This window comes from Falco rusticolus, chromosome 14 (genome assembly GCF_015220075.1).
Source record: "Falco rusticolus isolate bFalRus1 chromosome 14, bFalRus1.pri, whole genome shotgun sequence".
Classification (NCBI taxonomy): domain Eukaryota; kingdom Metazoa; phylum Chordata; class Aves; order Falconiformes; family Falconidae; genus Falco; species Falco rusticolus.
This window is the reverse complement of record NC_051200.1, coordinates 20,791,210-20,819,059: the sequence shown is the minus strand read 5'-3', so window position 1 is coordinate 20,819,059 and position 27,850 is coordinate 20,791,210. Positions and strand designations below refer to the sequence as shown.

Below are 27,850 nucleotides of genomic sequence, written 5' to 3'. Positions count from 1 at the left end.
GTTTCCAGCAGCCCGTGAGCGGCGCGCGGCGGGCGGGCGCCCCTCGCGCACCCCGGCCCGGCCGGGCCGCCCCGCGGCCCAGGTGCTGCGGCCGGCGCTGCCCCGCCCCGCCCCGCCCGGTAGCCACTCGCCGAGGCCGCGCTGGAGGCGGGCGGGGCGCATTGGCTGGAGGGCGCTGTCACTCTTCCCCCCCGGCGGCGCTGGGGAGGGGTCTGGGCGCGCGGCTGGCGGCGGCCGCTGCGTGTGGGAGGGCGGGCGCGCGGCTCTGTTTTTAGTAGTACCGCACAGCGCGCGGCGAGAGTGCGCGCGCGGGGCGCGGGGCTGAGGCGAGCGAGCGCCGCGGCGGGGAGCCGGGCTGGCCATGGCTGTCTCCGCGCCGCCCGTCATCGCCGCAACTTCCAGCGGCGGCGCGGGGGGCTCGGCGGGCTTGTTCCGGGCGGACCCGCTGTACTCCAGCCCCGCGGAGTCCCCGCGCCTCACCAACAGCCTCGTCAACAGTTTCCTCTCCGCCGGCAGCGGCGGGGCCGGCGCGGGCGGCGGCGGCGGCAACGAGTGTAAGATGGTCGACCTGCACGGGGTGAAGGTAGCCTCGTTCCTCGTGGAGGGGCAGGAGCTGATCTGCCTGCCGCAGGTCTTTGATCTCTTCCTCAAGCACCTGGTGGGAGGGCTGCACACGGTCTACACCAAGCTGAAGCGGCTGGATATATCGCCCGTGGTGTGCACGGTGGAGCAGGTCCGCATCCTGCGGGGGCTGGGGGCCATCCAGCCCGGCGTCAACCGCTGCAAACTCATCACCAGGAAGGACTTCGAAACTTTGTACAACGACTGCACCAACGCGAGGTGAGCCGCCAAACTTCGCTCTTCCTCCGCGCCGGCCGCCCGGGGCCGTGCCGGGGGGCGGGGGGGGGCCGCCGCGTCCCGTCTGTCGGTGTCCCCCCGCTCTCCCCGCGGTGGGGGGAGGGGGCGCCCCTCGGGGCGCCGGGCCGGGGAGCGGGAGGCGGGCAGCCGGCCCGGGGAACGTGCCGGGCTCCCCCCAGCCCCGGGGTGGCCGGGGCCGCCGGGCAGCGGAGCGGGGCCGCACGCCGCGCTCGGACTTGTCCCCCGGCGGGGAAACCGTGCAGCTCCGCACGCTCCGGGGGCGCCGCAGAAGTTTCCTCCCTGGTCTTCCGCGGACGCTGCCGGCTCTCCTCAGGGCGGCCGGGGGCCGGGCGCGGGGGGCCGGCGCCGCTCGGGCCAACTGTTGCCGGGGCCGTGCCGGTGCGTGCCCCGTGGCGCTGCCCCCAGCACCGTGGCGGCCGCAGCCCCTGCCCCGCCGGTCGGCCCGCCCGGAGCGGGGTGTGCGCCCGGGGGGCCCCGCTGGGCCCGTACTGGGGTCACAGTCCCGGCCCGCGACATCGCAGCCGCTGCCTTTGGAGATCGTAACGATCGCGTGAAGGCGGGCGCTCCCCCGGGGTTCGCAGGAGCGGGGTGTGAGGGGTGGGGGCACCGTCGGGCGCAGCGCCGCCCCGCACCCCGCCCCGCACCCCGGCCGTGCTCCTGCCCCTGCCCGGCGGAAAACTTGAGCGCAGCCGTGGTTCGGCAGCGCTTGCGGTGCGGGTCTGGCGTGCAGCCCGCAAGTGTGCAGTAACTTTGTTTTTTGCGTCACGAGGTCTGACTGCTTAGCCTGGACGTGTTGGGTGGGTTGGTTTGGGTCTTTTTGGGTTTGTTTTTGATACTGTTTTTAAATAACACCTTCAGTACGTGCTAATCTGGGGCCTGATCCTGTCCTCGCTGCGCTGAGCCCAAGCAGAGCTGACGGCCACTCGCCCATGGCGGTGTGTGTTTTGTTTCAGATCACTTTATGTTACAGGTGACACTTTAGAGAAGATGCTTGCGCTCGGTTCCTAGATCAGTTCATTTGAAGTAGGTGCTGCCTCTCTGCTCATGTTGCATTTCTGTAATGCCTTCTCCTGCTGCATGTTTATCTGGCTGCCGTGCACCTCTGTGACATCACGGTGCTGCCTTGTTAAAGTGATGGCCTTATGAGTAAGGTCTGAGACTAAAGTTATTTGAATAAAATTAATGTAAGGTTACTAAGGGACACGTTAAGCATGCAAGTGCTTCTCTGAAATGTTTCTGAACTGGACTAGCGTGAAAGTTAACCGTTGAAGAAGTCAAGTCAGTTTCATTCCTGTGACCGTGCCAAAGTTTCTCCTTAGGGGAATACAGGATCTGATTTAATGATCCAGCCTTTAGGTGCAACCTCATGATTTCTGCTCTCTTACAACCAATGATTTAAGATCCAGAAATGCTGAAGTGTTAAGTGGTTAAAACGTCTATTTCATGACGTCCTGTCCGTGTCCGTGTCCCGTCCCCCCCCTCCCCCCCCCCCCCCCGCCCCGCATTTGACAAAGACTTACGGCCCTGATAGGATAAGAGAGTAAGTAATGAAGGGAGGCCACGGGAGCTGCGAGTGAGGAGCCCAGTGATGCTCCGAGAGGGTCTGAAGGGAGCAGTCAGTGGAACGAAGACCTTGTCAGAGGCTGAAGATACGGCGAGAGCACTGTTGAGGGGGGATCTAATAGGGCAGAAACATGTCTGAATGGAGTCAAAGCTCTCGACTGAGAACGTGCATTCAACACGTGTGTAATCACAAACTCTCCCTGCCTGGTTATGAAAACATTGTGTATTTTTACCTGTTCAGGAATAGCAGATCCCTTTACATTTACTAAAATATTTCTCATTTACTGAAATACTGCTCAACCGTTGCGTCTGTCTCTTGAAAATGTCACTGGTTCAAATAACGGACCGATATCAGTGTATTTTGCATTCACGGTTTCAGGTGTAACGTGTGATAAGTGTTATCAGCACATATGAAACTTTTCTCAAGTACTGTAACTTAACAATGTTAATTGTATCCCATCATGCTAATTGAATGCTTATTTTTTTTACATTTTATTTACAGGTTATTTTTTTCCCTTGAACAACCCATACTTAATGGGAGAATATGTTGGGTAAAAATAGCTGAATACATGAGTGATCTAGGTTTTGTTTGCTGTGAAGTGACCTGGGAACCACTGCAGTGCATGGTACCAAACAAATAAAACATGGCATAACTGTTTCAGCTATACATGTGGTATTGAGGTTCTGTACCTGGGATGGAACGTCTTGAAAAAATGTGGTCTTTTAGAAGCAAAGCCTTCGATGTGTATTGTTCCACCGCATGGCTCGAGTATTACTTTCAACTCGGAATATCATGCGTTGCTCTTGCAATATATACATACATCCATATCTGTTTGTTTAATTTATTTATAGAGATTTAGGTATATATTTGAATACTGTAGAAATACTGCGTTAAACTCGAGAGCTGCCAGAAAAAAGCAGTAAGAAATGCTGGCTATCATTGTTCTCAGTGTTAGCTGACTTCTGAAAGTCAACATCTCATATGTTATTGTACACTTTTAATTATATTTTTAATTGCAATGTGAACCATCTAGAACTGAAATAAAGAGAAATTCTGCTTAATTCTTTGCATTTTTTTTTAGCTGGGCTTGTCTACAGAGCGCATAAGAGCTGCAGAGATATACCTGCAAGCGAAAGTTGGGTTTTTTTGTATGTTTATGATATAGGTGACTAGTGTAACATACATCTGGCATCTTTGACCTTTGCATTTTTTTAAGGAGCACACATAATTTTCACTTATGTGTAAACCAAATGTTCCTAACTTTGGTTGTTGTTAGCCATTATCATGTAATCTAATTTGGAAGCAAGGTTTGTAAAAGGAAACTAACCGTTTGTTTCATTACAGGTAGCATCTTCAAGTGAATATGAGTACAACATATTTACAGAATTTGGTTAATGATTTGCAATACCTTAGATTATTAATTATGGACGTGTGTTTAATTTTAGTAGTGAAGCATAACGATTACTTAAAGTGTAAAACTATAATGAGGTTTTACTGAAAGATGAAACTTAATGCTGTAGTGAGAACATTCTTGTGATACATCACTTCTTAAAATCGGATTTATATGACTATGATTATAACCTGTTCTACAGGGTTTCTGTGTCTGGTGGGTGCTGCTGGTTACTGAAAAAGCATAGTATTGGTCTGGATTATTCAGTAAATAGTAAGAATATTTCCCAGAAAACATTTTTTTCAGTACATGGCTTATTTTTTGTGCTTTAAAGTATCCAACTAAGCTAATATTTTTGTATTACACTGGCTATTCACAAACAGTGAAAGGCTTTGGAAAGGAATTTAAGCAGTAAACGCAGACATTTTATTTTATGAGATAATGAGGGTCTAGTCATGTTGTCTATTAAAAGCTATCCTATAGTCAGCAATACTCTGTCTTTTATTAGGAGAACGATGTCAAGATTATAATTAAAGCAATCCAGTCATGTAGCTCTGCACAGAGCTTCCTTGTGTATTGATTTTTAAATGTGGACATCTGATTATATAAACTTCTTTGACAAAGTTAATATTAAGTATGTGTTCAGACTTGGCAAACTTGTGAATTTTTGAAGTGCTAGCATGTTTAATTACTCCCCCCCCCCCCAAAAAAAAAAAAAAAAAAACAACCCAAAAAAAACCCCAGTTTCTCAGTTTCCTTTTCTTTGGAGAGGAGACTCACTTAAAACGTTCTCGAGAGAGATCACAAACACCGTGGATTCTGCTAGAGATGCAGAAAAGAATTTTTCCACTCTCAGAGCAGATTAATTATACTTTTGGAAAAATCCCTTTCTTTTTGGACATCTTGAAATCTGTGCTTGTACAAAACTACTAAAATACTTGAATATTTTCATCAGATGCATATGTAATCTGGAGAACCCTTGATTAAAATTCCCTTCTTTTTTCATAGCAATAGAGCTCCCCATTTGAAGTGTAACATGCTTTTCCTCCAAAATGGAGTATTTGTATGTTTCCTGCATGTGTATATGCATAATACATATGTAATTTTCTACTGAGACTTCTACAACTGAAAAATACTCTGTTTTTGTAGCAAAGACAAAAAAGCTAAACAATTAGGTATTAATGATATTCTTGTTGCATATTCAAAAGGTCTTTGCAAGCATTTCTTCTCCTTTTTTTCTTTTCACCATTTCAACCTGCAGAACTCTTCACTGTCACTTCAAATCACACAATTCTACAAAGATAAAACAACATTTAAACTCATTTGCTTTGGGAGGGAAATTGAGCATTTGCACCCAATAAGCCTGATTGTGGAACTGCATGCAAATTGTGTTTTGATTTATCTCTTTTGCACTTTTTTCCATTTGAATTGATCTTGCATTAATTTTGCCAAGCGGCTCTGTGAGGCTGCAGATGTTGCCCTGTGTTTAATAAATCAATGAGACAGATCTGAATGAATCACTTCAGATGGATTCTCTGCTCGGTTTGATGTCTAGATGTTATTCTTAGCTTGTTATCATGACAGATGCATTAATGTTCCCATACACTGCCAGCAATGTCAAAGAGATTGAAGCTTTTAAAGTGGCGGTATCCCCTTTTCCCCTTTCTGTTGGAATAACTAAATTGCCTTTAGGAGTAGGTTGAAATACAAATTTAATCATGGCATCGTTGTGGGGAAGATGCTAAACTTCTAATCATATTATAACACAAAGCCAGGCAAATACAGTTTCATACAGAATGATTAATTATTCCAAAAGAGTGGAGATCAATATTAAAATCTAAACATAGGATAGCTCCTTAATAGAGTAACCACTTTCTCAGCATTAATATTTCATTGTAATAGGAATGATCCGAATAAATAATATAGCAGTAGAACATGTTAAAAGTGTTGCTATAAATAGAATATCATTGTATCCAAATTGATTACAGGCTGAAGTAAGGCTTTCTCTTTTCTTTTATTTTTTGTAAAAAAAAATAAAAAAATAAGTTTTCTTTTTAAGTTAAATACATCTGGATTCAACATCTGTTAGGTTTAAAATACAATACTTGGTTTTTATGTTTCTGTTACTACTTACCATTTAGTACTAGATATGTTAGAAAAGTTGTCGATCACCATCAATTTCTGATCTGTATAGTCTGGTATCCATTATCTTGGAGCAGAACCTGTGGAACGCAAATCATAAAAGAGACTGGAATGTGTCTGTGTGGAACAGTTCTAAATTCTGGAAAAGATTTCACAAAGTGTGAAGTACTCTGCCATGAATAATGAAGATCTATTTCCCATGTAGGCTACGCACAATTTTTAGTGGCTTTTATTCCTTAGCATTTATTAAACCACTTGTAATCTTCCTTGTTTTTCTTCAGAAGATGAAATAGTATTCTGTGAATTGCTTCAGTCATTTTGTTAAACCTAATCTCTTTCTCTTTATGACACCTTATTGTAATGTTAAAAATTGTCGTGAATATTCCTTTTCCTTATCGCTCCCCCAAACAGAAGAACTTTGACTTTTTGTCATTAAGGCTTCTGAGAATAAATTGGAGAAACTGGCTGTAACAGATCTAGATTTATGTTGGCATTCTTGGTATTCTTGCTCCAGTAGTTCCAATTTGATAAGGGAAACAATATATGTAATAGAAATTCACAGTTTATTCAAATGAGTTTAAGCTTTAGCATTGTTACATTTGCCTTTCTTTCACCAATATATCAATGTGTGGCAATAGCATTATACTTAGAAAAGCTCCAGAAGTGACGAGCTCTGTAGATGGGATGTAGTTCTCACACTGGGGCTATGGTTGGGCACGCAGCCTCTGTGTGTTTGTGCGCTTTTGTTTCAAAGGCAGGTGAAAATCCCCTTCGGTAGAAATGAGGAACACGGCGAAAATCACCGAATTAGAACATAGTGTTACGTTGTGTGGCAGTGACATTAGAGTGAGAAATAGTATCTACCTTCCTTGGTATTTGCAGAAAGTATTTAAAATGAGCATTCTGAGATGTTTTGCAGATTTCCATCTTGTTTATTTCATCACTTACAGGCTGGAGTTGGTGTTGTGTAAGAGCTGTTTTTCAGTGTCAATATTAAAAAGGTGTTCAACACTGGGCCGTGAAGTCCCTGTTTTGACTTTGCTGAGGTGAACCTTTCATGTCAGTGGAAGTTTGCCAGAACAAGGGCAAAGAACGTATGTTTCTAGGATCTGAGCCCTTCTCATCATAGGTGGGACATGTTTACTTAAAACTCGCGTTTGGAAGAATTATGTTCCTCCATACGTTTTTGGGTCTAATCTTGTTCTTGCTGAATGTAGGATCTTTAAACTTTTCTGTGCCTGTTCCAGAAATGATACTTTTGGATCTTCTGAAGTTAGGAACAAAATTATCCAAATACGTAGTTTAAAATACCTAGAAAGTTCCCATCTAGTTTCTTTTATAAATTTTTGTGTGATTGTCAGTGTAGTAAAACCCTGTAGGTGTATGTAAATGCAACACTTTATAATGATTATTTACATAAACAATACTAATAGCAAAACCAAACATAATGAGGATACTTCAGAGTTATTGCTGTCTGACATGCTGCTTTGGTGTAAGTTAAGGCAAGATTTTTATATGTTATAATTAAGCATGCATTACCAAGCACAAGTACACTAGTTAGTAATGATTCTTAGTAATTTAGATTTATCCTGCTAGATATTAGAACTGCCCCTTGGGGCTACACGATTTTGATCTTTGTTCCCTCTTGGTCAAGCATGGTTATCCGAAGTGACTTGGTAATGGGGTTTCCCTTCGCCCCTCATTCTACAACCTGTAAGAAACACCGATACCTATTAACCGATGCACTTTGATACCTGCCCCAGCAGTTGCCAATATCTGAATCCTGTAAAACACGAATTCATTTGCTTTCTTTTTGGTAGCACAGCTATGTTGTTGTGTTGTGTGTGTGTATGTATAAAATTTATTGTCGCTAGCAAACATGAGGAGATTATATTTCCTTGTCAGTACATCTTGACCTGCTAAGCCCATTTTGCTCGTTAAAATATATTGTGTCAGAGCCTTTCCTGACTCAGTTACAAATACCACTTCCCCAAAAAGTAAGAACCTGAACAAATGAATAGTGCTTGCTTTATTACTGTACAGTGGCTTAAAGTTTCGTGTTTAGCAGTGTATATTGTTGTGTATATGTTAAGGTATAAAATGTTTGATTGCATTTGTGTCTGATCTTATCAAGTTTCTGGAAATTGATATCTGGTAACAGCATTTAACCTACATCTAGTCTATCTGCTGTCTATGTGATGGGCTAAAAAGAAAAAGTAGTATTGATCTGTCGCTGAATTAAAGTTTGAAATCGGCAACAGCATGAGCACAAAAGGTTTTTTTATGACTTCTCAGCTTGCCATTGATCTACCAGTTTTATTGCATTCATTATTTATTAAAAGAATTTGCAAGCTAAACATAACTTAAGCTAGTTTGCACACAGGGACTGCACTTAGGAAATTGAATGGAAATTGCATTAGAGATGAACATCTGTGCTATTTTTCCACTCGTGTGTTTATGGGTTTGTATAAAAGGTGTATTGGATTAACAGTTATAACCATTATAGCTTGCAGCAATATGTTAGAACCCTAAGCATTTAGTAGTTGTTTAGGAGGGAGACTCTTTTTACTTATACTAAAAAGTATGGTAATGCCATCACAAACAGTTCTTTTATTGGATTATTCTTTATTAATGGGATTTTTACTAGTAATGTGTAAAACTTGAGGTATCTAGCTGTATTATGCATGTGTTCTATTATCTATGCTACATAAAGCTCCATTAATACTGTGATTAATTGAAGGTTTCTAGTGACAGTATTAGTTAAGGATTTGGCACAGACACTGAAGTATTGAAATGAAATGTATTTTATAATACGCGATAGGAATGTAAGTACTGAAAAGATCCTTAGCACATGTTCCTCCAGATTTTTGATAGCAATTCAACTGTCTCTGTCCTTGAGTTAGATAGTTCTCAGTCCTTCTTGAGTTAGATAGTTTCTGTGATGTGTCAGTGAATCAGGTGAAAATTTTAAATACTTTGGTATCTTTTTCCACTTCAGTTAACAAGTTCAGTTGCCCTCCCCACTAGCTGTAGTTGTGTGTGACACACATAGTGTAGGGTAAACCTGAAATTTTGAGGTCATCTCCTGTATTGATTTTAGATTTTTTAAATTGTATTTTATTTTAGTGCACTCTTCCTATAAAATAAATTATTTTGCTTCAATACCTGATGGCTAAATAGGGAAAAAGAAAGGAAAAATTACTTTGGGGGTTTTGGGTGAAAAGTATATTTTTAGAAGCAAGATGTTACCTATTTTATTTGGTCTAAAAGTATGTACAGTCTAGTCTGTTTATGACTAGAATGTACTGAAGTATGTAAAGTTCTGCATCATCAGTGCACTTTCAGTTATTCTATTCAAAACTCAACCTGATACATCTCGCCAGCTTGTAAGGCTGTTAAGGGTTTCCTGTGCTGAGAAGCAGAAATGTTCCTCATGCCCGAAGGTTGTGCTTACTCCTTTGGATGCCACTTCTACTTTTTTTGAAAACTTTTTTTTTTTTTTTTAAATTAATGGTCTCGGTAGAATGAACCCATTTGACTCCTAATAGTATTTGAATAGAGGTAGGTCTGATTTTTAGTAGAAAGAATCTCAATACTATTTTTCCATATAATTTTTCACTCACTTTTACATCTTCCTCACTGTTGTTCCCAGCCATCGGCTCCTGTGATCATAGTTTCCTTTCAGCTACCCTGTAAATAGAAGTTAGATACGATATGGGATTTATGTAATTGATACGTACGCACACATGCTGATTGATGTAATATACGTGCATATCTAGTGCATTTTAAGCTAAGTTTTGCTATTATTCCAAAGCCTCTCTCCCAAACCATGGAAATAACTTCGATTTTTGGAGAATTTTGTATACATAAAGTGAGAGGCTTTGGACTAATCCAGAAATTTAGTTTAAATTGCATTTGCTATCAATATGAACTAAATTTCCTAAATGAGCTTACATGGCTATATGAGCTATCTTGCTGCCCTTACTTAAAAAGGCTTGATTTTTTTATTATTATTATTATTTTTTTAATACTTGTCATAGCCATGTAAGTGAGTAACATTCTGAGCATGTAATTTTATTTCTGTCTAGTCTGTGGCAAGAGAACTTCTAGCTTGGGATGCCATTGTGGTACTTTCAACCAACACAACTCGAGTCATTTTCCTCTCTTGTTTCCAAACCTGTATGGGCAGTGGAATTAGATCGCTTTATTTAAAAAGTTTATCAACGTTATTTCACACTATATGTGTACAGCGTTCCAGATCTAATGTGTTTCTCAGAATCCCAGAACTGCTGAGGTTGGCAGGGTCCTCTTGAGATCATCTAGTCCAACTCCTCTGTTCAAGCAGGTCAGCCTAGAGCTGAGTGTCCAAAGCTGTGTCCAGTTGGATTGTGAGTATTTCCAAGTATGGAGTCTCTCAGCCTCCCTGAGCCACCACTTTACAGAATAGAAATAACTGTGCTGAGGAAGAGAGATTTTATTAGCATTTATTGGGATGACTGGATTATGTGGGAGATGTTGAAGGTACGAGTGGATGTCATGGCTGCCCACTGACATGGCCACTGCCCCACCACCGAGTCGCTCAAGCAAACCAGTACAGATGGATACTCTGCTGCTGTGTTTGTCTTTACCCGAGCAGAGTGTGAGTTGTAACCCGCTGAGCTGGCCGTGTCATATTCAGATTTTGCTTTCTCTGTCTCACAAATGTTTCCTGAAATCCTATATGGGTGTGCTGATGGGGCGACCTGTGTTATTCCTTACTGCTATCTGAAAAGGAATATTTGTTTGTCTGTAATTTAAATAAAAAGAAAAAAAGTGTCTGTAAGAAAGCTCTTAGCACAGCCGTTGTGCCAGTAGGGGGATTTAGTTACCTGTATGTTACAGTAATTTAAGAGTTGCTAATTAAAGAAGGTCAAGCTAGTTTAAAGAAAAAATATTTTGAGCTTCATTTAGAACTCCTAATGAGTATATTTAAAATACTACACAGTATGCTTTTTCATACACATGTAATGGTTGTTTTTGCCTAGTAGAAGTTTTATGTGATACCTAATAGACTGCTTTTAAGTTAATCAGAAAATGTCCTGTGTCTGTGAAACGTTATCCCTGTTGTTTTTTGTGGAGTTGATGAAGGCACTTTGCTTCTGTGCTGCAGGTCTCTGGAGCTGCCTTGTCTTGTCCTCAAACTGTTAAATGTTGTGTGCTGAAGGAGAGTCTTCTAAAAATCTTCTGAAAAGATCTGAGATAATGCTGAAAAATAGAAGTAGGAAAAAAGTCTTTCCAATGAGACTTAATACCGTGTTTAAAAAAAAACCACCCAAACCCAAACAAAACAGCAGCTCAGCCCTCCCCACCCCCAACAACAAAAAACCCCAAACAACAAGGTAGTAAAATGCTGGTGGGTAGAAAACAGAATATGAATACTGAAATGGGACCGGTGGTAATGATCTCACTGTTGTCTTGTCGCTGTTGCATGAGCTTGTTACTGAAATAGGTATTTGTAGGTCTGTGGAGTGTTTTGTAGGCTTGTAAGGCTTTATTTGGTGTTTTTTATAGGGCAGTTTATGTATCTGATAGGTGTCATCTTAAAATACTTTGAGTTGAGCATATCATAATTAAGAGATCATTTTTACCTGCTCCATGGTAGTTCTGACTACTTTGGAGAGAATGAAATAAGAAAGTGATGTGTCGGTGCACTTTGTGCTTTTGTTATGAGACTTGCTAAGTATTCCATATGTACTTCTGCTCCCCTGCTGCATTGCACATGTATGTGGCACAGCAGCGTGCTGCGCGCCAGCTCTGGCTTTACCTTTGTGGAAGGGGTGATGCACCATGCTCAGTGTCGCAGCCACAAAAGTGCTTCTTTTGGAAGGAGCCCTCAGAAGAGATTTGGCTGGAATGGTTACTACAACATGCTGCAAGCCTTGCTCTCCCATAGTCAGAAGTGCTTAGGAAGCTTAATTGATCCTGCTGTTGTACACTAGAACTAAGATTTCTTGTCTTGGGTCAGAACCATAATCACTGTCGCTTCTTTCTACTCAGTTTTTATAAATTGCCTTACTTGTTGCACAACTGATCTTTGGTTCAAACAAATCTGTCTATTCCTGCTGGAACTCCAGGAAGTTTCTGTCTTGCAGTTTCATAAAACACTTCCTCTTGCATGTTAAGCTAGAGGGCTTTTTGATCATTCAGTTATCTTGCCTTTTTTAAATATATTTTCTTCAAAATCTTACTCTCCCCCTGGCCCCAACCAGCAGTCCTCTAATAAACTGTTTGTTCCACCTTCTCAGTTGTTAATCCTTAAAAGTTTACAATTTTAGGTTTTATTGTTACTGACTGAAAAAATTAACCCTTTTATATACTGGGAGAAGGTATTAATGTCAATGTGGAAACAAACCCCCCCGCATTTGTGATATATTTATTGTAGACATCTCTACTGAATAATGTAGTGACTGTTGCAGAGTGTTTCAGAGTATGGCAATAGGCTGTTAAATATGTTTTTCAGAATTCTTGTTCTCTGAATTAAGATACGACAAGTGGCTGAGTTCTTAATGCTGGTGTATTCTGATCCAGATAGAAACTCCTTATAAGAAGTTTTTTTATCCATTCATGTGAAATTTATGATAGTATAAGCTCTGGATTTTTGGGGTATTTCCAGACTTAGCTTAACAGAAGCTTAAACGCCTGGCAGGGCTGAGCATCTCTGCTGCTAAGTCTGGCATGTCAGCCAGCTACGTTAGGGTTTTCCTCTACCAGGACTGCATTTGATTTAAATGGTGTGTTTTATCAGATTCCAAATCATTTTGGTTTGGTTTGGTGTGTGTGGGTTTTTTTTTTTTTTTGGTAGTTAGATAGGTCTTGTTGCATTGATTGGTTTCTCTTAACCTACAGCAAGTTGGTCTGTTTCTGTGTACTTTTCTGATGTTTGTCAGCCAAACAAAAGTGAGGAAACTTGCTTATCCTGGTTGTCCTGTACGTGCATGTTACTAAAGGTATGTGAATGTTGTCATGCTCCCAGTGCCTCTCAGTTTGCTGAGGTGGGTGGATGGTTTGAGGAGGTGCGGGGATTTGTCTGTGGCTGTTGTGCTGCCAGTGTCAGGTAGTAATAGGTGCTCCATCCATCTGCTTTCTAGGGGGGACGACAGGGAAAGACACAAGAACATCACACACAGCATGTTGAGCTGACCTGATGCTGCTGGCTCATGGTGAAGTTGTGTCTCACAAAGTGTAAACCCTTAATAGAAGCTGGTTATCGATTTGCAGGGAGAAGGAAAGGAGGAACAGGGAGGCTGAGTTGGTAGATGCAGTGTTTGGGATTTCTGAATGTTAAAAGGCTTGGACTGCAGATAGTGTGCTACAGCAATTGTCCTTCAGCACCTGCATGGTCAGTCGGGAAGGGTTGAAGTTGTTATGCATTGTGTGCAATAGGCTGGTATAACCAGAACGTGTTAGGATTGCTGCAAGAGAGCTGGTGACGTGTATGCTGCATGCAGCATACCTTGAATTTACTGCAGAAATCCTTGCTGTGGCCATTCTGTGATTATCTCCACCCTCCCTGTCCTCTGCAGCCACAGAAATTCTCTTTGACACCTTCAGGTACTTGTGGAGGTGTGGCTACACCACCTCATTTTTCATGTCATCTAGCTTGATCTGTCATTGACGATAACAACATGATAACTAAATACATATAGCATTCCATTGTAGGCAACTGCAGGTTTCATTTGTTGTGTGGAATGGTCACTGAGTTGTCTTTCAAGTGTAAAATGTTCCTTAAGATATTCTTGACTGTATTTTGATAAGAAGGTTTAGTAGATCCTCTCGCCTTGTAAACATATTTTTTTTTCTTCTTTGTTTTGGTTTTTTTTTCACCTCTGAGCACCTATTTTGGGGAAAGTTGTTGGTTTGGAGGGTTTTTTGATGCTGCTGCTCATTTTTCTGCTTGCTGATTAGAAGTTCTTTTTTGGCATCCTATGAACACAGAGTAGTTTATCTGATGATGTCACGTCATTTCCAAAATAATCCCCTTTGATGTCTAGTGTTACGAGAATTTGAGTGGTAGTAAACAAATCCACAGACAATAAGTGGGCAAAGAACACTTTTATTTAAGTGCTTAGGGTGATTACTTGACTGTTCTGTTACTTGACTGTGGGAAAAACTGGAATCTAACTTTTCCCGCTGTTGATTTTTCATAATGCCCTATTCCAAAACAGTGGTTTCAGCCGGCCTTTTTTCAGAGCAGATAGTGTTTCTGTTCAGTTCATTGTGTACCTTGGAGTGATGCCGTTGAGGGTCTTAAAACATAGCTGGTCAATGGTGGTCAGAAACTGACCCAACTGAGTCCTGGGATAGAAAGAAAAAGGTCCAGGAGATTTAACACTGAAGGTACTTTAAGTGTTTTTGACTCAGTTGAAGAACGTGTTAATATTTGGCTCTAAGCTTTCTGTGCAGCACTACAGAGGAGACTGAATAAACGTGAAGGCTTTGGATCTCATGGGAAGGAGGAGATTGCTTTGTCCTTTTGACCTCATTGCAGATGAAATTCTGCAATGGAACCGTTACAGAACCAGAGTCTTTCAATTGATTTTGGTGGTTTTGGATCAGGAGCACAGAAAGCAATCAAAACTTAAGTGCATATCCATGAACTAATCTTTAAGTCACTTTGGTCCACACCAGGAAACATTTTCTGCAAATTCAGAAGTGGAATAATGCAAGAATCCTTTGGAAACAAGTTGTATCCCCTGTATATAGCTAATATCATGTTTGAATAGATTTTAATTACTCTCAAGTCCATGTACTCATATAGACAATAAGCACACAGAAAGTACATAGTGGAACCCCAAAACACTCAGGTAAAGAACTTCTGTGTATTTGAATTCTTGTGATGAAAGGCACTACGCAGGCTAGAAGTAGTAAAGAGTCAGTAAATGTGTGCTTGTGTTCCCTGGTAAACTCTTTCCAAGAATAGGGGATTACAGGGGGTTTATGCAAAACTGTATAGAAATTTTCACTTTTCTCATTGTGGAATGTCTTCACCAATGGTGATAAATAGAAAATATTTTTGGTAGAGTGAATACTATGAACTTATTTACTGTGCATATGTTGTATGTTGCTGATATTCAGAAATCCTTTCTTAGTCTCCAGTATATGAAATACTGTTATGCTTGATTTTTATTATTTTTAATCAAGGAAGCGGAATTTAGTATTTCAAGTAGAGGTGACTGCATGTGAAGACTAGTGGAGAAAAAATACTACGCACCTTAACTTTTTAAAAAGTAGGAAACTGGTAATTATTATGTGCTTAATAAGCATGTACATATTATAAAGTTTACAGTATCATAGGTAGCATCCTGGATATTCAGTCAACTCTTGATTTATCCTTGCAGGTACAATTCAGAAAAGTCTTGATTTTTGATAGTTATTGATTCAAGTTCTTGAACATGTTAAAATCAGTTTGTTCTATGGTAACCGTCCAGTTGAAAATGTATTTCAGGAGAGTATTTGAAACGAGTATCTAAGAGACTTTACTTCTGGTCAAGGCCTGTTGATTCTGTGTTCCAAAGCAGTAGCAGTCTTGCAAAATGCGAGGAACTGTTCATCACTGGTATTCACTAATGGAAGTAGAAAAACTTTTAACTTTTCTCAGGCTGAGACTGAAAACGTGATAAAGGGTAAACCACCAAGTACCTGTATTTATGAATACTGCACAGGTTTAAATCATGGTCAGTGATTAGCACTTTACACACGCACCTGATTTTTCTGGGAAATGCTATGCGCTTTCTGAACGGGAATGGCAGTTGGTGGACTATTTATTACTCATTCTGGTTTTGGAGGAAAATTCGGCCTTCTATGTCATTTAGACTTTGTGACATATGTAGCCTCCCAGGGCCTAATGACTTGTCTGCAGATGGGCTGTTATTTATTACAGTCATGTAGAATAAAATTGATTGTCTTCTAAAATTAATTTTTCATTTGCCTCCAGCTCTGCTTTAATAGAGGACACACAGTTGCCTGTTTGCAGAAATACTGTTTAATCACATTAATATCTCAGCCCCCCAGGCCGGTGAAGATAATTGTACAAACGAACAGCAAAATCTGTATCTTTAACTTCTTTTTATGATTAAATTATGCAAATGACTTATCTCCTGCCCTTCTAAGCACTAATCATCTAATTAGGAATGATGTGTTAAAGGGATGGTTTTGAATCAGGAGAAGGGGAGAATGGAGGAAGCAGAAAATGGGACCTGACAATGAAACTGCTGAAGGTACTGTAGTGGTACAAGATAAAGCTGTGTATTTGGTCAAAGAGCAATAATAAAGGCTTGTTGTGCTATTTCTAGTCTTGCTTTAGTGATCTTTTTTTTAACAGTTTAATTCTTCTGTCCAATCTTTGCCCATGATTTTCCATATTAACTTGAAATTAAATGATTAAGGTTCAGGAATTTAGTCACTTACTATGTTTTCTTCCAGTTCTCATAAACAAGATAGCGCAAGTGTGTCTATTTGGCTTCACTAGTAGTGTGGTTTGAAAGACAGAATGCATGTATTGGTAGGTGTATTTTTATGAAAGTACTTGTTCTTATACTTCCTAGGTGTCCTGAGCCAATCAGATACTTCTATTCACGTATCTCAGTCTCTCTTTTTTGAATACTTAACTGTTGGTTAAAACCCCCTGAACCCTTGTCTTCGAATATGAAATTGCAAGAAGTGCCCAGCTAAACAGTGGCCATATTTTTGGTTAAGTCCTGTGCCTACTTTGGGGATTCCTTTGAGATACGAGTGAGACTGCTTAAATTTAGATGTTTAGATGATCATAAATTTATATTGAGCATTTGTATGCAGCAGAATCATGCCTTGATCTCTCCAAGGGCGTACAGTCTTATTTTCTATGTTTTCTATTTTGTGAGTTGATTCTGTGTGTGTGGTGTGGGGTTTTTTTGGGTGGTTTTTTTTTTTTTTTTTAAGTCATTCCTTCGTCAGATCTTCCTGCTTAAGGTGCTTTCCCACAGTGGGTTCAAACTATTACTGTGTTACTACTGTTGCTAAAGGTACGAAAAACCAACTCCTGTATTGGGCAGTAACACTGAGAGTTTGATAACATGTGACTCGTGTTTTCCCTCTACTCAGTTATCAATGTGCTTACTGTATGTGATTAATTATACTAATAAAATAAGAATGTTCTAATATTCTAGAGAATAAATGAAGTCCTGAGTATTTCTACATGAGAAAGTATTAATTGCTTTATAAATATATGAAAAAGTATTAATTCATGAGAGTATATGAATTCATAGAATACCTCATACATAACCAGAAGGTCCACATTCCCTAAAAGCAGGTTACAGTCCGATCTTTCAGACAAGATACATCCTGTAATTTTTTCTACAGATCTGGTAAATGCCTTCGCACAGTCAGCTCTTGCCCTTTGGAAGTATATATATGAAGCAGTGGGAAAAGGTTTACTATTTATGACATGATCAGTTTTGAAAGTTTGAGGGATGTGTTACTTTAAACATATGCCTTATTCATTAAAGGAACCTCAACTTCCCTGCCTGTATGTATGACTTGTGCTTATGTGCTTGTATGCGTATACGTACATACACACACAGGTGTTTACTGATATCATCTGCGAAAAGTTTAGTAACTTCCCCAGGAAGGTGGGAAACACTGTTTTAAAAAGGTGGGTACCCCACATAAATACTGAGAGGCCAAAAGCAATGATGTCAAAATAATCTTTTTGTTAGTGATTAGGTGTATTTCAAAATGTATGTATGTGTTTTGTTGTTAACAACAACAACAACAAAAAAAAATCACACAAATCAAATCTGAAAGCAGTTAAGATGGTGGTTGTGGTAGATAATCTGGCTTTTTGGTGTTATTTTTGGAAGGTTCAACATAAAGAATGCAAGTTCGAACACTGCTTTCATTTGTGTGACACATACATAAATTGCTGGTGGAATGTGTTCATAAACACTTTGTGGTTGAGGAGGCTGCATCTCTTTCTGTACCTTCCAGCAATATGATTAAATTAAATCAGTTCACATCTATCTTCACATGTATTTTCATCATTGTCACCCAAAAATTCTTCACAAAAGGGAAGATGAGAAGACCAGTCCTTTTGGTGTGTTAAATGTTGGGGCTTGCTTAGAATGGCTAATTCTCTGTATGCTGAGATGGATGACAGTCACTAAAAATTCTAGCAGCCTTTCTTAACACAATGCCCCAAAAGTGATGGTTCATCAGATTGTGAAGTCTCTTAAATGTGAGAGATTTTTAGCCAATCTTGACCTATCTGCGTGTTCTCAAAACTGCTTACTGCCCATGCATGGCATATTTAGAAAAGTTGAGATGAATGTGTTTCAATTACTAAATTGGTCTTGTACTTGATGAATGAAAGGATTATACCCAAGTAAAAGGAAGGACAGTTAATACCTACTTCTTTTTTAATCTTCTTCCTTCCTTCTTTTTTCTTTCTTTGTTTCATAATAGTTTGATACATGGAATAATCCACCCTAAACAATATTGATGCTGAAAAATGGGACAGTTGAACTAGGCATTTCGTTTGTATCAGTGAGGAATATTTTGAGGGAGAGTCTGTTGGATGGCTCTGATTTTCTGTGTCTCATCTTGCGTTATTTCTTGGGTTTTGTTTTGTGGCAGTGATTCTGAATGCTAATGAGATGATGGGTGGTCTTACCACAGCAAGTAGTTTTCAGGTGACTGTTTAGGGGGAGAGGGAAGTTGCTAACATGAATTCACAAGCCTGTAAAAGCTTTTTGCTTCATGTACTGTTTGTACCTCCTGGAATGTTTACTGCTTTTGAGGAGGTTATTCTTAATCTGTGTGGGATGTACTGTCTTTACCTTTACGAGCGTATGTTCCTCCAAAGGAATGCTGTAATAGAACCACCGATTAAAAGATCTTTCAGTTGTGCTTGGGATTTATGCACTTAAAACACTATTCAATAGCTGCTAATTTCTCTCATGCTAAGGGAGTTCCTGCTTGTAACAGTTACACAGATATAATAATCTTTACAGCAGTTAAGATAAAGGCTATTTTAATATTAATCAAGTTTGAGTTACATATTAAATTAAAATAAATTATTACACAAAACACTAAGCCATTATGCAGCTGCAGTAGTATCGTAAAGCAGGGTCCTCTATCAGTGGTAAGGTCTAAGCCAATTGTGACATTTGGGAGCAATGAGGATTCTTACAGAGGAATAGTCTTGAGTAAGTTGCTGGTATGTCAGATAATTTCAGGTTAGTTTAGTCTAGAAATCCAGATGCGTTCCCCTTTTGTGGTCTTATTGTGGGTTGTGGTAATTGAATATTTTTGGAGAAACATAATTCTGTCATTGAAAAGAGGTTTTGGCAAATGTTGAGAAATAGTAGAATGTTTAAATATTCATGGCTCCAGGCTGTCAGTCTACAGTATGTGATGCACAGTGTCTGGAATCATGGATAATATGGTACAAAGCCATGTTCGTCAGGTTTCCTTGACTTCACAAATATACTGGGACCAATCTGTCTTTACCCATATGGGTGAAGCTCCAGTTTGCTATACTGAAAACTATATGGGTTTATGCTTTCCATAGCAGTAGGATGCATGCTTCTTAATCTCTCTTTTCAGAACCTGGTAGTGGATGAGTGTGGAAAGACACACTAAGCATATTGGTGTGATCATATTGATGTATTTTCCATAGCCTGCTGTTTCTTAAAAGCTAAAATCTTTGATCTTGGTTTTCCATGAACTGCTGAACTTCTGCTTTCAGTGACTTGGAAACATTGAAGAGGTCAGCTTTCTTGACTGTGGACCTGTGATTAGCTGTCTGTGTGTCGTTATTAAAATTGTAATATTGAATGGTTTTCACATTGCAGCTGTATGAAAATGTTGTGGGAAAGGTGGTGTGGTGGGACCCAGTGGGAACACTGGGAGGATGTGTATGTCCCCTTTAAACTGTAGAGGTTGTACATAGGTTACCCTTTGAGTATATATTCTGCTGAATTAATCTCTCTTGGTCATAGTCTGCATATTTTAAGAGTCAGGAGAAATAAGCAGTCGTTAAAATAATTAGTGAAGCATAAGAAGGTAAAGTTGGAATTGCAGCTGTACAGATACAGACACATGGGTTATACCTGTTTAGGAATTGTTCTGGTTCCTGCAGTGCTGTAGGCTTCGGCATTTACAAACTCTTGTTTTCAGCCATGTAAAATGTAAAATAAAAAAAGCATCAATTGAGAAAACTGACATCTGATATTTTTGAAGTAGAAACTTTGGCCAGTTTCTAAGTTGGTACGCTCTTAATAATTCTTTGTATGTGCAGAAGATACTTAGTATTATTATTAATATCACAGGAAACTAATACCTAATTTTGGCAGTGGACAGAGTGATTGATTAGGGGGTAGTGAGACCATCTTTATGAAGCGTGTGGGTACATGTGTCTTTTATTTAATTGGTTGCTAAGCCTTCCAACCCTCTGCTAGTAAATAGGATGAAATAGTAATGGGGCACATCAATTTTGGATCCATTTAAATATAAACAGATTGCCTGAGGGCTCTTTATGTACTTTTATTCAGAAAATACTGGTATTAGACATATCACAACAGGATCTTGTCTCTTTACCTTTGAGATCAGGCTCGCATTCCTGTGTCTATCAACCTGTATAGGCAGCCTGCCTGTAAAGTTATGTATTTGAATAATTATCTAGTTAGCAAGGATGTAAATTATCTGTTTTAGTATTTCTTAACATGGAGCAGTCAGAAACAAGTGATAGGAATTATTTGTAAAGTATATAGAACAAACAGAAAAATGTCATGTGACTGTAGATTCAAGGTGCTTTCATCTTGGGTATGGTGTGATTCTGGTCTCCTTCCAGCTGTCTGCCAAAGGACACAGAAAAATAAAAATCATAGAGGGAAAAAGAAGAATGATGAGGATGATATGCAAAGAGCAGCTCCCATATTGCATGAGGAAGGGTGGTGTAAAGCTGTGTGAAATGACAAATGGCATGGAGAAGGTGAGTAGGGAGTCATTGTTCATTGTTTCTGCTAATGTAAGGAGGACATGTGAAATAAACAGACGTTAAACCAAACAGAAGCAGGTGGTTCCTCAAATACACTAAACTCCAAACTCTTCACTACAGGATGCTGTGAATGCTCAAATGTGCACGGATTTGACAGGCTAGACAAATTAGTGGAGGAAGATTCTCTGAGAGGCCATGCACAGAGATACTACTGGTCAAAAATTTCCAGTTACTTAGTGCAGGGAAGTGTTGATAAATGCATATAAAGTTTGTGTTCTTCTCTACATCTGCAGTCAGCTGCCTTTAGCCAAAGGAGGAGGGAGGGGAGATGCATTTTTGCTTCTTAGAGGAACTGCATGTTCTGGATTTTTTCTCGTTACTAATCGTGAGGTGCTCTTGAAAATTTTGGAGAGGACTTGAGGTTGCAAAGTGAGGTAATTGTGTTGAAATGTAGCAAATCAGAACAAATGCCAGGGAAACAGGAAACTCATTAAATGTGAAATGCGCTGAACACCCACAGAGCATGGGGAATTTCTTTGTGCGTATGTGCACATATGTGATAATGATGCTGCCACTCTAGCAGCCACTGACTTTATTTTCAGAGTATTTGAATAGTATCACTTGCTTCAAGAAGACTGGCTATGTGTTAGTGTTTTGCTGATTTGAGGCCTAATTTCACCTGAAAGTCTTTGCAAAACCACCCTGGCTTCCAGACTGAGATGCTTGCCTCTTTGTGAACATTGTAGATACCCAGCAAGTCATCCTCAAAAATGACTGTCCCATTTATGATATAATAGGTGGCAGAATTAAAATTGTCATGGAAGAAAATAAGTTTAAACTAGGCATGTTCACCTGTTTAATTTGTTGGATGATAAGCATTATACTGAATGACATGGGTAATCCTTGTTTGCAAGCCTTTGGTTCCTAAATAAACAAAGGTGTACGGCTTGCCTAACTAGATGTAGTTGTTAGCTCAGTATCTGGTAGATACCTGTTCTGTAGTGAAATATGTGATGTCAGCTCTCATGAGTTCCTTTAATCCTGCATTTCATTTGCTTTCTCTTGCATTTTTAAGTAACGGCATGGTCCTCTTAGCCAAAGCTGCTAGTTAGCTTTAACGAGAGACCAAATTTCTGTGAATGACAACAATGTAAATTTTAAGATAAATCAGCTGTGACGTATGTGTTATCAGTTGTAGGAATTAGGAATGCAACATTTATTTCACCTGAAAAAAGTAGTAGTAATGTCCATCAGAAGAATAGCATGATTATTGGCATTGGGTTATAAAACTTACTGGTGGGTTTAAGTGTGTGGGTAACTGAGATCTAACTGTCTTTCAAGTGGCGAAATCAACATAATTTGGAAATAAAAGTTTTCTTAGCTATGCCCTTTACTGTGTAGTGGAGAACGTAATAATAGACTTCACTAGTGAAAGCTCATTATATAATGAGACATTCTACTTTCGATCTTAAAATAGGTCAGTGAGTTCATTTTTTGGGGGGGTGAAAATAGAAGTACCACAAGAGTGGTATGGATGGAGAGCCCCTGTGAGGGAGAGGTGAAGCCTTTCAGGTGCCAGTGCTTTGGTAGCTTCGGAGGGTGCAGTTTAGCACCCTCAGGTGAGAGAGGTTTGCGCGTTCCCATTCATCTCCTCCTCCTCCTCCCCTGTCTCCTCCTTGCTTCCACTCTTCCCTCCCCTCCTTCATTCAGAAAAATTGACATCAGTAAATGCGATGCTTTCCACCCCTTTTAGGGGTACACGCCCTCACCCCCTTCCCCTGCCAAGTTTGTTCTAAAGTTCAACTCTGTCTTACTAACCAGACAGCACCATATGGATCACTCAGGTCAGTAAAAACAAGAAAGCATTCTGACTAGCTTTTTAGGAATCTATTCCTCTGTAAGTAGTAGGTTAAGCTCACAGTATTTAAACATAGCGGAAGATTTCTATTGCTGCATTTGTGTTTGTTGAACAATCAGCTTTGTGCTAGTGATACTCTTCGTTAAACTGCAAGGAGGTAGAAGGACTAGCAGGCAGGAGAAAGCATTTGACTTGTGGTCCCAAATGTTAAGGATCCCATTTTGTTTATATTATTTTTTCTAGTATAACCTTAAATTTGCTGCTTTCTAAATGATCTCAGAATAGTTGGGAGGACCTTCTTTGTAAACGTTCCGTTGGGACTGGCATTATGCATGTCCAAGAAACAATTTTTTAGTTTCTTTGATAACTTCAATAAATAGATTTAACTCTTAATTCTGCTACCCTTAATCACATAAGTGATAGTGAGCTACAAGAAGTAATGAGTATTCAGAGTCCAGTGTTTTATAGTGACTACAAGAACTTTTCTTCGTGTGTGGATAACTGTTTCAGGACTTTTCGTAGGCAGTGTTTACTTCCGCAGTTTATGGCAGGGAGAATCTAAACACCGTCCTTTGAGGCTTTGATGCTCTTGCTGTACATATCCCAGGTTGGTGTTGGGATGATTTGAACACTGGTCCCAAGATCCTTTTTAATTAGAAAAACACTTCAACTCTGCTTCACAATCAAAATGAAACCAGCAATCTGATTAGTAAGAAAAGCTTGAAAATGATAAATGAAATCCCTTCATAAATGAAGGTTGTAGCAAAAGGAAGTAAAGAATTGAGCTGCAGACAGGCATAACTGCTTGACTTGTAAGTGGCAATTTAGTGTTTTGAGCTGGTTTTACAAATACATCAGATTTGTCACAGAACCATAGAGGAGAAAAAAAGGAACTTCTGTATTCTGGAAATACAGTAACGCTGATTAATATAACAGCGCAAGAGGGTAATAGCAAAAAGCAGGAAGGGGAGTGAGGAGAGGCAAAACCAGTTCATGTTTACTTTAGCAAATGCACCTGACATAATAGAAATTCCCTTGTGATCTAGTGTATGGTACTTTCTTGATCCTGGTGAAGCAGGATGGAATAGAACAACATGTTAAGAAATATTAAGGAGAAGGAAGCAATGATTAGAACAAAAAACTTGTAACTCGAGGTTCTTAATCTTGTCTTCTGATTTTTGGAGACTTGGAAGCACCGGCTGGTCAGTAAAGGAGAGCTGGAACGTTGGGTGTCCTCGGCTATAAAAACACAAGGCTTCTGCGGTCCTGGAGGCTGGCAGAGAAGGGGATGGGGGTTAGGGATTGTGGTTTCCTCCTCTGCGCTTCTCCTCTGCTTTACATCTGTGTCCTGTGAGGAGCGCGTATTGCGGCTGTGACACGGGCCCAGGTGGTACAGAGAGCTTGGTAAATGGATGCTGGTGGGCATGCAGGGAACAGCTCTGTAAATCTTAAAATCAGTATTTGCCAAGTGGTAAGATGTTATTTAGAAATAAAAGTAGACAGTGATAATTCAGTGAATTTTCAATCTTATCTGAACAGACATGGTTACAGATTTAGCAATGGCAAACTGAATCATTTTTTTGCATTATTAAAAAAAACCCATCATTTAGGCAGATGATGCATGTCTGAATTATAGAAAGTGGAAATGAAGAGAAGTGGTGAGTGCTTTAGGTGCTACTGTAGTAAAAAGTTTAAAAGAAAGGATGCAAAGCTATCTGGGAGTGTCGACAATGTGATTTATTTTTTTTTTAACTGCCAACACTGAAAAATTCTCCTTTGACAGGATGATACATTCACCTTCAGTAAATGATTAAAGTTATTAAAAAAAAAAAAGCAGCAACCACTGTGTGTGTGTCTAATACCATATATAGTACATACATAATAATCTAGAAAAGTAACTTATGTCTTCCATGATGCAGTCTTTTGAAACTGGAGTTACTCAGAACTTGGTTTAGACTTCAAAAATAATTTCTTAGCAACAGACTGATTTTTTTAATAGGGCAAGATATGATCTCTAAAAGGAACAGTGTATCTCCATAATGTGTTTTCTCAATGAATTTCAGATAATCTATTTTACTGAAGAGAGTTGGAGACAATAGGTCATCTTCTTTCTTCAGTGCTGTGGTGGATTTCCTTATGTATTCCTTACAAATTTTATCAGTGAGATTTTTTTTTTTTTAAAATATGTATGGAATATATGTAATGTGCAAGGAATACATTCCAAAACTCCTCTTAGCGGAGCAACTGTCCTAGAAGAGTAGTGGGAAGGGTGTACAGAGGGTGTTTAGGTAGCCTGAACAACGTTGTATCATTATGTGTCCTAAGCCCACAGCTAATCAAGCATGAGCTAGTTTGATTTTTGGTGAGAAACCTTGTAAGAAGGTGCTGTGCCTGGTAGAAGCAGTGATTTTTGTTTTGTTTGAATCAAGGCAGAATCAGTCTTGCTTGATGGTCTGGAATGTGGCTAATAGAAGTATCTTCTTTAAGATTTGCAGAACTGAAGGGAGTTTGATTATGGTAATCAAAGAATTTTTTTATCTGTAAAAATTCCGAGAAGTGTGGTATGCCTAGACAGAATGGTGTGGCATGGATTGTTGTGTGATAAATTATTATTTATTTTAAAATACATGCACTATATTTATGCTATGTATGTATAATTCATCATATAAATTAAACAGTTCTTAAAAAGGATGTTCATTAAGCGTAACAAAGTTTTATTTGCATTTCTACTGTTGCAGTAATATCAGGATTTCCCTGAGGTGTTAATCCTCTCTGGGTACTGTATGTTAAACTGCTGAGGTAGTTCATGAATCTCGAATAACAATTTTCAGGTACTTGACAAAAAGCATGAAGATCAGATAACCACAGATTCAGATGGAGAACTATCGAGTGTTGGGGCAAGATGTGTGTTTCAGTGGCTGGGCTTGAAAACTTTAAGACAGAGTCGCTCAAGGTCAAAGGGAAGTTCAAGACATCCAAGAAACAAAACCTGGAGAGGTGGCACTTTCTCATACACTGAAAATACAACTGTGTAGACAGAGAAACTTTAACTAAATAAATCTATATGGTAGCAACTCTCTATTATGATGGTACCAAGGTGAAAAATACTTTCCGGATTTATGTTTTCTTATGTTTTCATCATAACAGTCTTACATTTTACTATTAGTAAGGAAAAAATAATTTAAAATCTCTTTATTCTCCTGGTACTAACAGACTGTAGCTGGGGCTGTTGTCTTTTTCAACCTCTATTATGCCTGAGAATCTAAGTGTGAAGCATAATGAGTTAGTAAATTCAGTCCCTGAATCTTTCCCCTGAATTAGTGTTTTCAAGTATTCTGACTCTTTATTATATGCAAACTCAATTGCAATTAATAATAAAAGGCCAAACAAATTGAGCTTGCCACATCTGTGGTCAGATTAAAACAGGATTTTACTTTATGATATTAAAGCAACAAATTATCGATGCGTTTATAGAACAGGCAGATCGTCTTTCGCTGTACATTCTGATTTTATTGTTTATAGTTCCGTGACTATCCCTACATAATTTGCATTCTACAGATGATGTAGACTTCTGAAGATTTTCAACCTGGAATTTGTATTTTCTTTTAGTGGTGAGAAGCAGAGAAATAGGGAACAACCCTCATCATTTATGTATCATGACCCAGCATCTCGGAGCCTTGGGCTATTATTTCAAAATCCAATATATTCAAACTTTGGCCTCAGAGAGCAGTAGGATCAGTACACAAGAACAATAGAGTGATAAATATAGATTTTTCATTAAGGAAAAGACTATATCCTGTCATTTTTGAATCAGTGTTCAAAAGAGGATCTGAGAATTCATAGTCTCCTATAGGCTTTAACGTTATTTTTGTTGCGAAAAAGGGCTTAACAGCCTTTTCATGTTACTGTGAGTGAGGCATCAGTGACACACAGAAATAAAATTTTAATATATGCTAAAGATCCACTAATGCTGTGACAGTAATTTAATGCAAGTCAATTTTGAGCCATGCATAATTACAGGTGTGATGTGGAGCACCGCTCCTTCTGAAGGGCGGCTTGCGTAGAGTGCCGCAGATCCAGTTGCAGTGTGGTTGGCTCGCTGGGGTAAGCTTCAGTTTCGGGAGCTGGGTTGCCTTTCTTCACTGACTTCTGAACTAGGAATTTGTTTTGGTAGTCAAATTATACGTAGTATAATTATTTGTAGCACTGAAACTGCGGATTTCTAGTACAAAAGTTAGGTTACTGGATGGATAGCATATGCTTTTAGGCGTATGCTGTGTAAATGTACATATGTACATGTAAGCGCACCACCCTCACATAAGAACAGGTGGATCTGCTTAAGTTCTAGAAATTGCTGAACTTCTTGTAGCTGTTAACACATGCTATATTCTGGGAGACTTTCTCAGATTGTTAGAAGTGTTTTTTGTTTTCATTTAAACAGATTTTTCAGTCTATTTTCTTAAATAGAGCAGCTGTGATAGTGTACAAACAATCAAAATTTATGCTGAGAAGTAATTTTTGTGCTGTTTGTTTCACTCTCAAGGAAACAATTTATGTTCCTGTTTTGAAGCCAACAGCCTAACAGTTGTTATTGGAGAAAGCACCAAACTGCAAAGTTTAGTTTTCTGCAGTAAATCTAAGAACCCCATGATTTTCACTGGGCTCAAATAGCTCAAAAAAGGCGATTGATCCCATATGTTAATATCTGTGTACCCACTTAAACACATGTACTTCAAATGTTAATGTAAACAGTAATACTGGGAAGGGTTAGGTATGTACTTTGTACATATGTGGTGATTATATATTGCTGTTGTACCTTTTTTAAGTTTACCAGAAGAGACCTGTGTTTGATTTGGGGGGGGGGAGAGTGGAGGTGGAATGATAAACTATGGACTTGCCTTCAGAGTCCTGACGGGGTGATGCTTTATTCTGTATTGTTATCAATGCGAAAATAAAATTACAAAAATAATATTATTTCAAAAGTTTTCTGCTTGCTTTTAGTTG

The 27,850-nt window shown here is 39.7% G+C and overlaps 1 protein-coding gene across 4 annotated transcripts in view; it reads left to right on the top strand.

The window, feature by feature from the left end:
* The first annotated feature begins 245 nt into the window (after positions 1 to 245).
* DACH2 (dachshund family transcription factor 2) overlaps positions 246 to 27,850 on the top strand; it is a 310,852-nt gene continuing 283,247 nt past the window's right edge. For 3 of the 4 annotated variants that reach the window (XM_037408398.1, XM_037408396.1, XM_037408395.1), the window contains exon 1: positions 246 to 840. In XM_037408398.1, coding sequence (XP_037264295.1) covers positions 362 to 840 — 479 coding nt within the window. In that variant the 5' untranslated portion in view covers positions 246 to 361. The remainder of the gene's footprint in view (positions 841 to 27,850) is intronic. The other variant, XM_037408397.1, reaches the window with a different exon arrangement.